This window comes from Hyla sarda, chromosome 2 (assembly GCF_029499605.1).
Source record: "Hyla sarda isolate aHylSar1 chromosome 2, aHylSar1.hap1, whole genome shotgun sequence".
Lineage (NCBI taxonomy): Eukaryota > Metazoa > Chordata > Amphibia > Anura > Hylidae > Hyla > Hyla sarda.
In genome coordinates this window covers 485,732,231-485,747,230 of record NC_079190.1, presented here as the reverse complement: position 1 = coordinate 485,747,230, position 15,000 = coordinate 485,732,231, and the positions used below count along the sequence as shown (strand labels likewise).

At 44.8% G+C, this 15,000-nt stretch overlaps 1 protein-coding gene across 1 annotated transcript in view; it reads left to right on the top strand.

Moving 5' to 3' along the window:
- The window catches only part of TIAM1 (TIAM Rac1 associated GEF 1), a gene marked incomplete in the record, with an annotated part of 322,739 nt that overhangs the window by 182,808 nt on the left and 124,931 nt on the right, over nucleotides 1–15,000 (top strand). Inside the window, 1 exon segment of the mRNA XM_056559538.1 lies at nucleotides 342–1,306. Within this exon segment, the coding sequence (XP_056415513.1) occupies nucleotides 353–1,306 (954 nt within the window).

The following is a 15,000-nucleotide window of genomic DNA, read 5'->3' as shown; positions in this document are numbered from 1 at the left end:
AGTGTATTGGCTATAAATGTTTGCATAATTTACATGCAGCATTCCATGCTGAAATTCTACTGTGTGAACAATATCCTCAGGGATGCAGAGATAGCAATTGGCCGAGGCCCCTCTGCCACTGAAGAAGACACATGGTTGATGGGGGCCCCATTACATTGTTTTGCATTGAGGCCCAGGAGCTACAAGTTATGCCCCTGAACACATACACCTAAAAGAAAAGGGAAGGGGCCCTGTTGTCACCAGATTTTCTCAATAGTGCAGCCTCAGGCTTTGGCCTGTAATTTCAATGGTTATAGGTTATTTTGCTCCACCTTAATTATATATTTTTTATTTTTTTTCAGACAGTGAAATCATGGGAAACGCAGAAAGCCAAAATGTAGAGCAAGCTTTGTACGGTAAAGAGCACCCAAGCCTGGGCCGCAAACACACCTCTCGCTCACTCCGTATCTCCAACAAAGCTTCGCGTCGTACGAGGCATGCTTCTTCTGGGAAACCGGTACACCGTAATTCAGAAGTTAGCAACAGGTCAAGTAGTACTCCCAGCATCCCACAGTCTCTTGCAGAAAATGGCATGGAACCCTACTCTCAGGATGGCACCCTCGATGATTTTGATACCCGAGGATGGGCAGACGTGGGAATGAGACCAGTGTCCTACCATACAGATTCTTCCGTCACGCCTAGCTTGAACAGCAGCACAGTCCTCACAGCGGCGTCCGTACAGAGTATGCAGGATTCTGAAGAAGGGAGACTCTACGGGGAGGAATCTGCCTACTACCCTGACGGAGATCGGCGATCACAACTCTATATAACCAATGGGCCCAACCTCTTGGATACTGCCAGTTTTAAGAAGAAACGCTCCAAATCAGCTGATATATGGAGGGAGGACAGCTTAGAATTTTCACTCTCAGACCTGAGCCAAGAACACTTAACTAGCACTGAGGAAATTTTATGTTCCACCGAGGAGAAGGATTGCGAAGAAACCATTAGACCTGACCCAGGGGACTCTCAGCTGGACTCTTCCCAACGTGCCAACTCCTTAACAGACTTGTACCCGCAGAAGAGCCAGTTTTCCACCATCAATGGTGTCCCCAGGAATAAGTTCATGATCTACTGTCGAAACTTGGTGTCTCACTCGCCAGAATCTGTCCAATACAAAACGTCACCTGCCTCGGCCAATGAGGCGCCGTCCTACAGTAACTACAACACCCTTCCCTGCAGAAAGTCTCACTGTCTTTCCGAAGGTGCTACAAACTTGAAGCTCAGTCATAGTAACAGCATGCACGGGCGCAGGGCGAAAACTACTCAGGTAAAGATCTGCCTTGCAAATTGCAACCAATATTACAACCATTACAACTCTCTACGGTTTTGTCACTCAGCTTTCCAGGACTCCTAAATAGCAAATCTTCCTTGTAATGTATTGATACATCTTTTGACTTAATATTGCTGGCGGATTTACTACTCTGGACTCTAGAAAGCTGGGTGACATACACCCTTCTGTGGCCTAGAATTGTGGGTATTTTAAAAGCCATGCAGCTAAAAAGAGGTTTTATATACCCTGAAAAAAATATCTAAAAGACATTGTACAGTGTATGGGATAATGCTCTGCTACTGTAGATTATAAGAATAGTCACAGAGGAGTTCCCTGACCTTCTAAAATCAGAAGGCAGCTATTATTCATACAAGCCCCCTACTTCGATCTCTAATATTCTTAGAAATGTAGGGGTGCAGTATTCCTTATACTTCTCCCCACCTTAGCTGTTAGGGGGGGAGTGGTGCATCAATAATTGATATTAAAACCCTTATTCTTTACAAAACTCTACAATAGTTCAATGTAAGTTATACGGTTCTGCAGCAATTGAGTTGTGTATTATGCAACATAAATGGTGTGTATTATAATGTTCTGCCGCAGCTAAGGAGTGTATTATAATAATCTGCAGCAGCCGAGGTGTGTATTATAATAAACTGCAGCAGATGAGGGGTGTATTATAATAAACTGCAGCAGATGAGGGGTGTATTATAATCATCTGCAGCAGCTGTGGTGTGTTATAATGATCTGCAGCAGCCGAGGTGTGTATTATAATCTGTAGCAGCAGATGAGGGGTGTATTATAATCTGTCGCAGCAGATGAGGGGTGTATTATAATCTGTTGCAGCAGATGAGTGGGTGTATTATAATCTGTTGCAGCAGATGAGGTGTGTATAATCTGTCGCAGCAGATGAGGTGTGTATTATCTGTCGCAGCAGATGAGGGGTGTATTATAATCTGTCGCAGCAGATGAGGGGTGTATTGTAATCATCTGCAGCAGCTGTGGTGTGTATTATAATCTGTAGCAGCAGATGAGGGGTATATTATAATCTGTAGCAGCAGATGAGGGGTGTATTATAATCTGTCGCAGCAGATGAGGGGTGTATTGTAATCATCTGCAGCAGCTGTGGTGTGTATTATAATCTGTAGCAGCAGATGAGGGGTATATTATAATCTGTAGCAGCAGATGAGGGGTGTATTATAATCTGTCGCAGCAAATGAGGGGTGTATTCAATCTGTCGCAGCAGATGAGGGGTGTATTATAATTTGTCGCAGCAGATGAGGGGTGTATTATAATTTGTCGCAGCAGATGAGGGGTGTATTATAATCTGTCGCAGCAAATGAGGGGTGTATTATAATCTGTCGCAGCAGATGAGGGGTGTATTATAATCTGTCGCAGCAGATGAGGGGTGTATTATAATCTGTCGCAGCAGATGAGGGGTGTATTATAATCTGTCGCAGCAGCCGAGGTGTGTATTATAATCTGTAGCAGCAGATGAGGGGTATATTATAATCTGTCGCAGCAGATGAGGGGTGTATTATAATCTGTAGCAGCAGATGAGGGGTATATTATAATCTGTCGCAGCAGATGAGGGGTGTATTATAATCTGTCGCAGCAGATGAGGGGTGTATTATAATCTGTCGCAGCAGATGAGGGGTGTATTATAATTTGTTGCAGCAGATGAGGGGTGTATTATAATCTGTAGCAGCAGATGAGGGGTGTATTATAATCTGTCGCAGCAGATGAGGGTTGTATTATAATCTGTCGCAGCAGATGAGGGGTGTATTATAATCTCCTCTAGTAGCTGAGGGGTGTATTATAATCTGTCGCAGCAGATGAGGGGTGTATTATAATCTGTCGCAGCAGATGAGGGGTGTATTATAATCTGTCGCAGCAGATGAGGGGTGTATTATAATCTGTCGCAGCAGGTGAGGGGTGTATTATAATCTGTCGCAGCAGGTGAGGGGTGTATTATAATCTGTCGCAGCAGGTGAGGGGTGTATTATAATCTGTCGCAGCAGGTGAGGGGTGTATTAGAATCTCCTCTAGTAGCTGAGGTGTGTGTGATGATCTGCAGCAGCTGAAGTGTGTGTGTGATGATCTGCAGCAGCTGAAGTGTGTGTTATGATGATTAAAGACTACCTTGTCATGACCTTGTTAAATTTTCTAATCCTCCCAGTTCACTCCCCCCATCATGATAAACCACCCCCAGCCTTTATTTTTATTTTTCATTTTTCTACCTTGATATTGCTCGGTATCTTCTGCTCAGTCAGATTCACAGACTGGGAAGGGGCTTTCCCCAGCAGGCGTGACTACTTAAGAAGCCATACAGGGGAGAACTTCCTCACTCACTCTGCTACACACAGCCCAGAGCAGTTCAGTGTGAGATGAGCTATGATTGGATAAGGCTGCACACACACACCCCTCAGCACTCCAGACAGCATTTCCTGATTTTGGACATCTGCCAGGAGTTCAAAGTCTGTAAAAGAGACGGGGGGAATGTGGTCTGGACAAGTAGGGAGACACCTAGTGACAGCTTTTTTTAAAGAAAATTTAAACAAAGTACATTGGAAAGATTATTTTTATTTGCCATAAGGAGTGCGGTACAAAAAAATTGTTTTAATGAGAGTGACCATTTAACATCGGTGGTGTGTATGAAGGTGTCCTGCAGCAGCTGGGGTGTGTATTATGGTGTTCTGCAGCAGCTGTGATGTGTTATGTCCCAGAGGTATGACTAAAGATGCTCTGCAACAGCTGGAACAGGACTCTATATAATACACTATGCAGCTGCTGAAGAGCCTCGTCTTGCAAAAGTGACTTTTGGCAGACCTCTCCTGCGAGAAGGGATAAGCATTGTCTAGGACAGTGTCTCCAAACCTGTGTGCCTCCAGCTGTTGCAAAACTACAACTCCCAGCATGCCCGGACAGCCTTCGGCTGTCCGGGCATGCTGGGAGTTGTAGTTTTGCAACAGCTAGAGGAACACTGGTCAGAACACACTAAACTCTAGATATGCCGCTCGTCTTTTTATAATCATACGGTCATGATTAGAGATGAGCGAACTTACAGTAAATTCGATTCGTCACAAACTTCTCGGCTCGGCAGTTGATGACTTATCCTGCATAAATTAGTTCAGCTTTCCGATGCTCCGGTGGGCTGGAAAAGGTGGATACAGTCCTAGGAAAGTGTCTCCTAGGACTGTATCCACCTTTTCCAGCCCACGGGAGCACCTGATAGCTGAACTAATTTATGCAGGAGAAGACCTCAACTGCCGAGCCGAGAAGTTCGTGACGAATCGAATTTACTGTAAGTTCGCTCATCTCTAGTCATGATGTCACAATGTGATATTTATACAAATATTTATTTATTTTTCATTCAAATTACAGTGTGGAAAAAAAAATCGAAATGCTAAAATTTCAAAATAAAAGCTGTGACCTGAGTAGTTGTCATGAGGAAGTGGGGACCCTGTAACCACTGGTAAACAATGAAATATTTATCGGACTTTTACAAAAACAAAATCGGTTGCCCTAGAAAACAATGACTATGAACATCTGTGTGATGTAACGCAGTGATAACTTATAGGGGAAGCAGCGTTTCCGTAAACCGCAGAGAAGTTTGTTTTCTCAGCTCGTACCATGTCAAGGGAAACGCGTGACAGAAATCCTAAATTCTAATTTATCACTCGGTACAAACCCTTCAATTTCTGAAAATGTTCACGCAAATTAGGCTTAAAGGCTTAGGTATTCCTTAGCAACCAAATTTCTTTCTTGTTTTCGTGCATTTGAAATGAAACCTGAAGCAACTTTTTAGAACGGTACCTTATTTATTTAGAGGCTTGTGTCTCCATGGTAACAGACTACAAACAAACCCTGTGTAGTCTGATCCTGCAGTCAGACTATCAAAAATGTTACCCTAAAATTTGGGAGCAGATAGAAAGGAGTATCACTGTAGAATGAGACCACACGGGGAATGTTTTACAGGGAACAGGTTGAACTCGGACCAATCGAGGGAACTTTTACGTATATTTGCTGACGTTTTTTTCGCACTGTCCTGTGTACCCCACATAAGGACTGGGAATCCAGATATGTCTTAAAAGGGGTGGTCCTGTATGGAATAGGGGAGAGACATACAAATATCTTAGGCTTTGGGACATTTTTGCACTTTGTGGAGTCCATCTGTTTGATTCTCATAAGCTGGCCATACATATTGGATTGTTGTTGGCCAAACCCAACAATTTGCCAGCTATTTAATGTGTAGGGTGACCTAACACGATAGCAGGTGTTGGGGGAGAAAAGGGTTAAGCCTGTTGAATCCTTTAATTCTGAAGGAAAATAAGACAACAAATTGAATTTTCCTCTTTCTCCATTCAGAAAACATGCCCCACTGATTGTGCATATTTATTGGGGTACTGGAAGAAATGGGTACCATACTTGCTGTACAAAGAGTAGCTAGGGGCTTCTGGTGATTGATTTTCCACTTTTTATGGTCTATAAGAGTGTAACTCATCCTCTATCCACCAAATACCTGTTAATTACCTGATCGGTGAGGGTCAAATCACTCAGACCCTTCTCATTCATAAGAATAGGAGGTCCCTTGAACCTTCAGCGAAGGGAGAAGCAGCGTACATGCCCGGTCACTAGACCATTGACTCTTCGGGGGACATCCGAAGGCAGTTGAGCACTGTACTTGATCTTCAGAAGACCTATAGCAAGTAAAGAACGTGGCAGTGAAACATACGTGCCGCCACTCCATTTACTTAGTAGGACCCCTACTTTTTGAGGTTCCAGCAGTCGGACCCCCACTAACCTGACTCTTAGATAGCTGTGGAGTTTAAACCTGGGGATAACTCCTTTAACATCATGAGTTACTTGTCCCATCCGTGTTGTAACAAGAAGAAATACTTGTCTTTTTTGGAATTCTGACCTTGACATGACTCTTCAACAAGGGGTCAAAGTTATTTTTTTTAATACCGGTTAATCCTGAACATACACTTTGTGCCTCCATCGAGGGGTCTCCTCTCTAGTGTTCAGTAATCTTGGCTGAGTGCTCCCACCTAATCCTATTTAGTAACTCACAATTCTGTCTGCTTAGTATCCAACCACTCCAGGGGCTCCGACCCCATTTACATAGGTTCTAATTGGTTTAAGATTTCTTCTGGCTTTGTCTGATCTTTGATGATGAAGCTCCGGTGTCTTCTGCTCCCACCGTAATCCGCATTAGAAATTGTTGTACTGGTGATGAGATTTGTTATTTCTTTCTCAAATGGGATTTCCCCAATTAAAAGAACCTTGGAAACCGTGAAAACCCTTTTCTAATACAGTGAAACCGCTCCTCTTTGAGAAGACCATCTCCTTATCTAGACCACATTTTGAAGGAGTCCACCATACTTGTTCTATGTTCTTTTAGATGACCACCTCAATAAAAGGCCATTTTGTAATGCGATTTTGAATGGCCTTCTGAAAGAGGTTTTACTCTATCAGTATAATAATACGTCCATACAGGCCCAAAGTCCACAACTGCACTACTGAGAGATTCTGAGGGCTACATGACCATTTTTGGTTCCAACCCAGTAGACTGTGGTTATAGAGACTTCACTAACTGGCCTGAATAGTGTAGATATTTTAGCAACCCATTTAGTTTGGTGAATTAGGGGAGATAGACTTGCATTGAGGGGACGGGGCATGATGTCACATGGGGGGGGTGGAGTCCTGACGTCACGGACTTCTGTTCCCATGGTCGCGACCCAGACCCTCCAGCTCTTCTGGACAAGAAACAGGTGGGTGCCGCATGCAACATTGCGGGGGACCCCCGCGATCAGACATCTTATCCTCTATCCTTTGGAGGACCTGTGCTGTATTACACAGACCACCCATTAATGTAACTGGGCGCTGTTTAGTTCTTAAAGGGATACTCTGGTGGAAAACTTTTTTATTTTATTTTTATTTTTTTTTTTATGAACTGGTGCCAGAAAGCTAAACATATTTGGAAATTACTTCTATTAAAAAATATTAACCCTTAAAGTACTTTCAGCTGCTGTATACTACAGAGGAAGTTGTGTAGTTATTTTCTGTCTGACCGCAGTGCTCTCTGCTGACACCTCTGTCCATGTCAGGAACTGTCCAGAGCAGGATAGTTTTGCTATGGGGATTTACTCCTACTCTGGACAGTTCCTGACAGACAGAGGTGTCAGCAGAGAGCACTGTGGTCAGACAGAAAAGAACTACACAGCTTCCTCTGTAGTATACAGCAGTTGATAAGTACTGGAAGGATTTAGATTTTTTTTTCATAGTCATTTTTTGAAACCAGTTGAAATGAAGAGAACATTTCACAGGAGTACCCCTTAAATTTTTCCTGTGGAGGTGCTGTAGGGATATTGAACACTGCCGGATTTCCTCACAGATTCCAGCTGATTTCTGAGGTTCACAGCTGGGAGAAACTTTCTTATGAGCGGATTCTCAAGAACACTTCTACCACGTAGGGATTGTCCAGGGTGGAGGACCCTTTTAGGATGAGGTTTCAGTTGCTGAGTAGATAAAACCTGCCATATACTGTTTTCAGAGAGCGGCTCGTAAATATTGCCAAGAGAGTCCCCTGGTACCTTCATCGTTGGACCACGGTTTTCATATGACTCTCTGATGGCAGAGAAGTAATCGAGCACCGCATGCCTCGTCTGTAGGTGAACACTTTGCACAAGCAAATATTTACTAGTATTGTGCATCTGCCTCCGCACCTTCACCTGACCTCACTGTGTACACAGGAAGGAAAACGCAGTCTATTGTCACAGATGTCTTATACTAGAATAGTGTGTGTATGTCGCAAAGTGACCTGACAGAACACATGATTGAGACCAGCTTATCAAGCCGCCATTTATAAAAATATATATACAGTCATGGCCGTAAATGTTGGCACCCCCTATAAACTTTAAAGAAAATGAAGTATTTCTCACAGAGAAGGATTGCAGTAACACATGTTTTGCTATACACATGTTTATTTGCTTTGTGTGTATTGGAACTAAACCAAAAAAGGGAGGGAGAAAAGCAAATTGGACATAATGTCACACCAAACTCCAAAAATGGTCTGGACAAAATTATTGGCACCCTTAACTTAATATTTGGTTGCACACCCTTTGGAAAAAATAACTGAAATCAGTCGCTTCCTATAACCATCAATAAGCTTCTTACACCTCTCAGCCGGAATGTTGGACCACTCTTCCTTTGCAAACTGCTCCAGGTCTCTCTTATTGGAAGGCGCCTTTTCCCGACAGCAATTTTAACATCTCTCCACAGGTGTTCAATAGGATTTCGATCTGGACTCATTGCTGCCACTTCAGAACTCTCTAGTGCTTTGTTGCCATCCATTTCTGGGTGCTTTTTGTCGTGTGTTTGGGGTCATTGTCCTGCTGGAAGACCCAAGAGCTGGGACGCAAATCCAGCTTTCTGACACTGGGCTGTACAGTACGACCCAAAATCCATTGGTAATCCTCAGATTTCATTATACCTTGTACACATTCAAGGCACCCAGTGCCAGAGGCAGCAAAACAACCCCAAAACATCATTTAACCTCCACCATATTTCACTGTAGGTACTGTGTTCTTTTCTTTGTAGACCTCATTCTTTTTAGTAAACCGTAGAATGATGTGCTTTACCAAAAAGCTCCTATCTTGGTCTCATCTGTCCACAAGACGTTTTCCCAGAAGGATTTTGGTTACTCAAGTTCATTTTGGCAAAATGTAGTCTTGCTTTTTTATGTCTCTGTCAGCAGTGGGGTCCTCCTGGGTCTCCTGCCATAGCTTTTAATTTCATTTAAATGTCAACGGATAGTTCATGCTGACACTGATGCTCCCTGAGCCTGCAGGACAGCTTGATTATCTTTTGGAACTTGTTTGGGGCTGCTTATCCACAATCTGGACTATCCTGCATTGACACCTTTCATCAATTTTTCTCTTCCGTCCATGCCCAGGGAGATTAGCTACAGTGCCATGGGTTGCAAACTTCTTGATAATGTTGCGCACTGTGGACTAAGGCAAATCTAGATCTCTGGAGATGGACTTGTAACCTTGAGATTGTTGATATTTTTCCAAAATTTTTGTTCTCAAGTCCTCAGACAGTTCTCTTCTCCTCTTTCTGTTGTCCATGCTTAGTGTGGTACACACAGACACACAATGCAAAGACTAAGTGAACTTCTCTCCTTTCATCTGCTTTCAGGTTTGATTTTTATATTGCCCACACCTGTTACTTGTCCCAGGTGAGTTTAGAGGAACATCACATGCTTGAAACAATCTTATTTATCCACAATTTTGAAAGGGTGCCAATAATTTTATCCAGACCATTTTTGGAGTTTGGTGTGACTTTATGTCCAATTTAGCTTTTTTCCTCCCTTTTTTTGTTTAGTTCCAATACACACAAAGGGAATAAACATGTGTATAGGAAAACGTGTTACTGCAATCCTTTTCTGTGAGAAATACTTAATTTTCTTGAAAAATGTCTGGGGTGCCAACATTTATGGCTATGACTGCTTATTTTGCCTATAGGCAGAGCCGGCCCTGCTGTGGTGTCAAAACTGTGGACCTCCAGCTGGTGTCAAAACTGTGGACCTCCAGCTGTATACATCTGACTCTGACCAGGAGCCAACACCTGTATGGAGTCCATACATTCTGTGTTTTCTCGGGTCAACAAATATGACAACTTCTAAAATTGGTGCTATTGTCTATGTGAAAAGAGCTAACGTTAGAGGTCCTATCATGCCAGGTAACCCCCTTAATATGTCAACCTATAGGTCAGCGATGGGTTAGTCCCTGGCACAATCGGCATACTTTGTTGTGTGTAAGCAGAGTTCCCAACTCTCCCTCCCACTATTTAGCATTGGTTTTTGTTTTTACTTTGGTGTATATTTTTTTTTGTATTTTCACACGTGCCTTTTTGCACCAAAATTAAAGGGGTATACCGGCTTTATACATCTTATCCCCTATTCAAAGGATAGAGGATAAGATGTATGATCGATGGGGTCCCGCCGCTGAGGACACCTGTGATCTCTGTGCAACCGCCGGCATTCTGTGCCGGGTGCTGCCTCAGAAACGGGGATGTGTTGTCATGGCGACGCCCCCATCCCGTGACACTACGCCCTTCATTCATGTCTATGGGAGGGGGCGTGATGGCCCCTGTGATCATATATCTTATCCCCTATCCTTTGTATAGGGGATAAGGTGTATAAAACCGGAATACCCCTTTAAGTGAATTTTTAACATCCCTGTATCTCGAGATTTTTGGCAGCGGAGAGTCTGGCAGCGGCTCACCAATCCCTCTCTATTTAGAACATGTGAACGCTTAGCTGAGCCTGATCGTTTGTGTATGGTGGGATCTGGACAGACGGCTATTCCTTCTGTCCTCCCCATACACATGAAGGAGCAGGTCAGCTGAGCATGCATGTGTTTTCCATGAAACAGATAGGAGTAATTTTCTTCCAGACACCTCTTCTGTGATGATAGAAATCCATCTGCCTGACCCTACGTTCCCCCTTTATCTGCCATGAGGGAAAAGTGGGACACCCCCCATACACTCACACTAGATGATCCTGCTAAAGTTGTCAGGATCACGTATGGCCACCTTAAAGGGATACTCCTAAAGGGAAAACTTTTTTTTTTTTTTTAAATCAACTTGTGCCAGAAAGTTAAACAGATTTGTAAATTATTTCTATTAAAAAATCTTAATCATTCCAGTCCTTATTAACTGCTGAATGCTACAGAGGCAATTCTTTTCTTTTTGGAACATAGAGCTCTCTGCTGACATCATGAGCACAGTGCTCTCTGCTGACATCACAAGTACGGTGCTCTCTGCTGACATCATGACCACGGTGCTCTCTGCTGACATCTCTGTCCATTTTAAGAACTGTCTAGAGTACGAGAAAATCCCGATAGCAAACATATGCTTCTCTGGACAGTTCCTAAAATGGACAGAGATGTCAGCAGAGAGCACTGTGCTCGGGATGTCAGCAGAGAGCTCTGTGTTCCAAAAAGAAAATAATTTCCTCTGTAGTATTCGGCAGCTAATAAGTACTGGAAGGATTAAGATTTTTTAATAGAAGTAACCAGTTGATAAAAAAAAAAAAAAAAAAAAAAAAAAAGTTTCCACCGGAGTACCCCTTTAAGGCAATGCTATTGAGAAAAGGGGAAATAAACAAAACAGGAAAGACAGAAGATACCAGGCTCGCCCTACTCCACCCTGCTCGGCCCCATCTCTGCAGCGTGACATTTCCACACCTCGGCTGTTGTGCGATTTCAGCTCTTCTCGATGACATCTCACGAATAAATAACATTTTTGTCATGTGGGGAGTAATGGCCGCCCTCCACCTTCTCATATACCTGGGTAGGCAGAAAGGAAAACAATCCTACCTGCCATCCCAGGTGTTTCCACCCTAAATCACAAATTTCAGGTTTGGGGCTGAGTCACTATAGGCGCTGCAGGGAAGCTGGGTGGCAACCCCTATGGAAACGTCATTGGCAGCCATAGTGGTTGTCGCCCTGATTTCTCAGAATAAGATGTGAGAAATGACTGAATAGAATTTATAGCAACTGGACAGAACAGAAAGACGTGAGGTCATAAGTTCACTGGTAAATTCTTTTAAAATTAAGGGCATGTTCACATTGCTCTATATGCTGCAGATTCCATGCTGTGAATTTTTAATGCTGCAAATCTATAATCTAAAATAAACGCTGAACACTGCATCAGATCTGCAGAGTATATACAGGCTCGATGACCGGGCTTGCCAAATTTATGAGTCTAGGAGCCAGGATGCCACATTAGGTCACATGATCGGTCATTAGTGTCCCCTCATCTCCCCCTGTGTCACAGTCATTAGTGTCCCCTCATCTCCCCCTGTGTCAGTCATTAGTGTGCCCTCATCTCCCCCTGTGTCACAGTCATTAGTGTCCCCTCATCTCCCCCTGTGTCACAGTCATTAGTGTCCCATCATCTCCCCCTGTGTCACAGTCATTAGTGTCCCATCATCTCCCCCTGTCACAGTCATTAGTGTCCCATCATCTCCCCCTGTGTCAGTCATTAGTGTGCCCTCATCTCCCCCTGTGTCACAGTCATTAGTGTCCACTCATCTCCCCCTGTGTCAGTCATTAGTGTGCCCTCATCTCCCCCTGTGTCACAGTCATTAGTGTCCACTCATCTCCCCCTGTGTCAGTCATTAGTGTCCCCTCATCTCCCCCTGTGTCACAGTCATTAGTGTCCCCTCATCTCCCCCTGTGTCACAGTCATTAGTGTCCCCTCATCTCCCCCTGTGTCAGTCATTAGTGTCCCCTCATCTCCCCCTGTGTCAGTCATTAGTGTGCCCTCATCTCCCCCTGTGTCACAGTCATTAGTGTCCCCTCATCTCCCCCTGTGTCAGTCATTAGTGTGCCCTCATCTCCCCCTGTGTCAGTCATTAGTGTCCACTCATCTCCCCCTGTGTCAGTCATTAGTGTGCCCTCATCTCCCCCTGTGTCAGTCATTAGTGTGCCCTCATCTCCCCCTGTGTCACAGTCATTAGTGTGCCCTCATCTCCCCCTGTGTCAGTCATTAGTTTCCCCTCATCTCCCCCTGTGTCACAGTCATTAGTGTCCCATCATCTCCCCCTGCGTCAGTCATTAGTGTCCCCTCATCTCCCCCTGTGTCACAGTCATTAGTGTCCCCTCATCTCCCCCTGTGTCACAGTCATTAGTGTCCCCTCATCTCCCCCTGTGTCACAGTCATTAGTGTCCCCTCCTCTTCCCCTGTGTCACAGTCATTAGTGTCCCCTCCTCTTCCCCTGTGTCACAGTCATTAGTGTCCCATCATCTCCCCCTGTGTCACAGTCATTAGTGTCCCATCATCTCCCCCTGTGTCACAGTCATTAGTGTCCCATCATCTCCCCCTGTGTCACAGTCATTAGTGTCCCCTCATCTCCCCCTGTGTCAGTCATTAGTGTCCCCTCATCTCCCCCTGTGTCAGTCATTATTGTCCCCCTCATCTCCCCCTGTGTCACAGTCATTAGTGTCCCCTTATCTCCCCCTGTGTCACAGTCATTAGTGTCCCCTTATCTCCCCCTGTGTCACAGTCATTAGTGTCCCCTCATCTTCCCCTGTGGAAGAAAGGAATTTGTCCCTTTCTTATAGAGCAGTGGTCTCCAAACTGTGGACCTCCAGATTTTGAAAAACTACAACTCCCAGCATGGCCGGACAGCCAACGGCTGTCCGGCCATGCTGGGAGTTGTAGTTTTGCAACATCTGGAGGTCTATAGTTTGGAGACCACTGTTATACATTGGCCCTGATTTTCTATTGTAAACCTGACCTGTTTCATTCATGTCCCCTCATCTCTACGTTTGTCATTAGTGTCCCCTTATCTCTCCCTGTGTCACAGTCTTTAATGTCCCCTCAACTTTCCCTGTGTGTCATTCATGTCCCCTCATCTCTCCCTGTTTGTCATTAGTGTCCCCTCTTCGCTCCTTTTCACAGTCATACGTATCCCCTTATCGCTCTGTCAGTCATTAGTGTCCCCTCATTTTCCCCTGTGTCACAGTCTTTAATGTCCCTTCATCTTTCCCTGTGTGTAATTCGTGTCCCCGTGGACACTAATGACTGTGACACGGGGAGATGAGTGGACACTAATGACTGTGACACGGGGAGATGAGTGGACACTAATGACTGACATGGGGAGATGAGTGGACACTAATGACTGACACGGGGAGGTGAGTGGACACTAATGACTGTGACACGGGGAGATGAGTGGACACTGACTGTGACACGGGGAGATGAGTGGACACTAATGACTGTGACACGGGGAGATGAGGGGACACTAATGACTGTGACACGGGGAGATGAGTGGACACTAATGACTGTGACACGGGGAGATGAGTGGACACTAATGACTGTGACACGGGGAGATGAGTGGACACTAATGACTGTGACACGGGGGGATGAGTGGACACTAATGACTGTGACACGGGGAGATGAGTGGACACTAATGACTGTGACACGGGGGGGGGATGAGTGGACACTAATGACTGTGACACGGGGGGGATGAGTGGACACTAATGACTGTGACACGGGGAGATGAGTGGACACTAATGACTGTGACACTGGGAGATTTGGGGACACTAATGACTGTGACACGGGGAGATTTGGGGACACTAATGACTGTGACACGGGGAGATAAGTGGACACTAATGACTGACACGGGGAGATTTGGGGACACTAATGACTGTGACACGGGGGAGATAAGTGGACACTAATGACTGTGACACGGGGAGATTTGGGGACACTAATGACTGTGACACGGGGAGATGAGTGGACACTAATGACTGTGACACGGGGAGATGAGTGGACACTAATGACTGTGACACGGGGAGATTTGGGGACACTAATGACTGTGACACGGGGAGATAAGTGGACACTAATGACTGTGACATGGGGAGATTTGGGGACACTAATGACTGTGACATGGGGAGATTTGGGGACACTAATGACTGTGACACGGGGAGATGAGTGGACACTAATGACTGTGACACGGGGAGATTTGGGGACACTAATGACTGTGACACGGGGAGATAAGTGGACACTAATGACTGTGACATGGGGAGATTTGGGGACACTAATGACTGTGACATGGGGAGATTTGGGGACACTAATGACTGTGACACGGGGAGATGAGTGGACACTAATGACTGTGACATGGG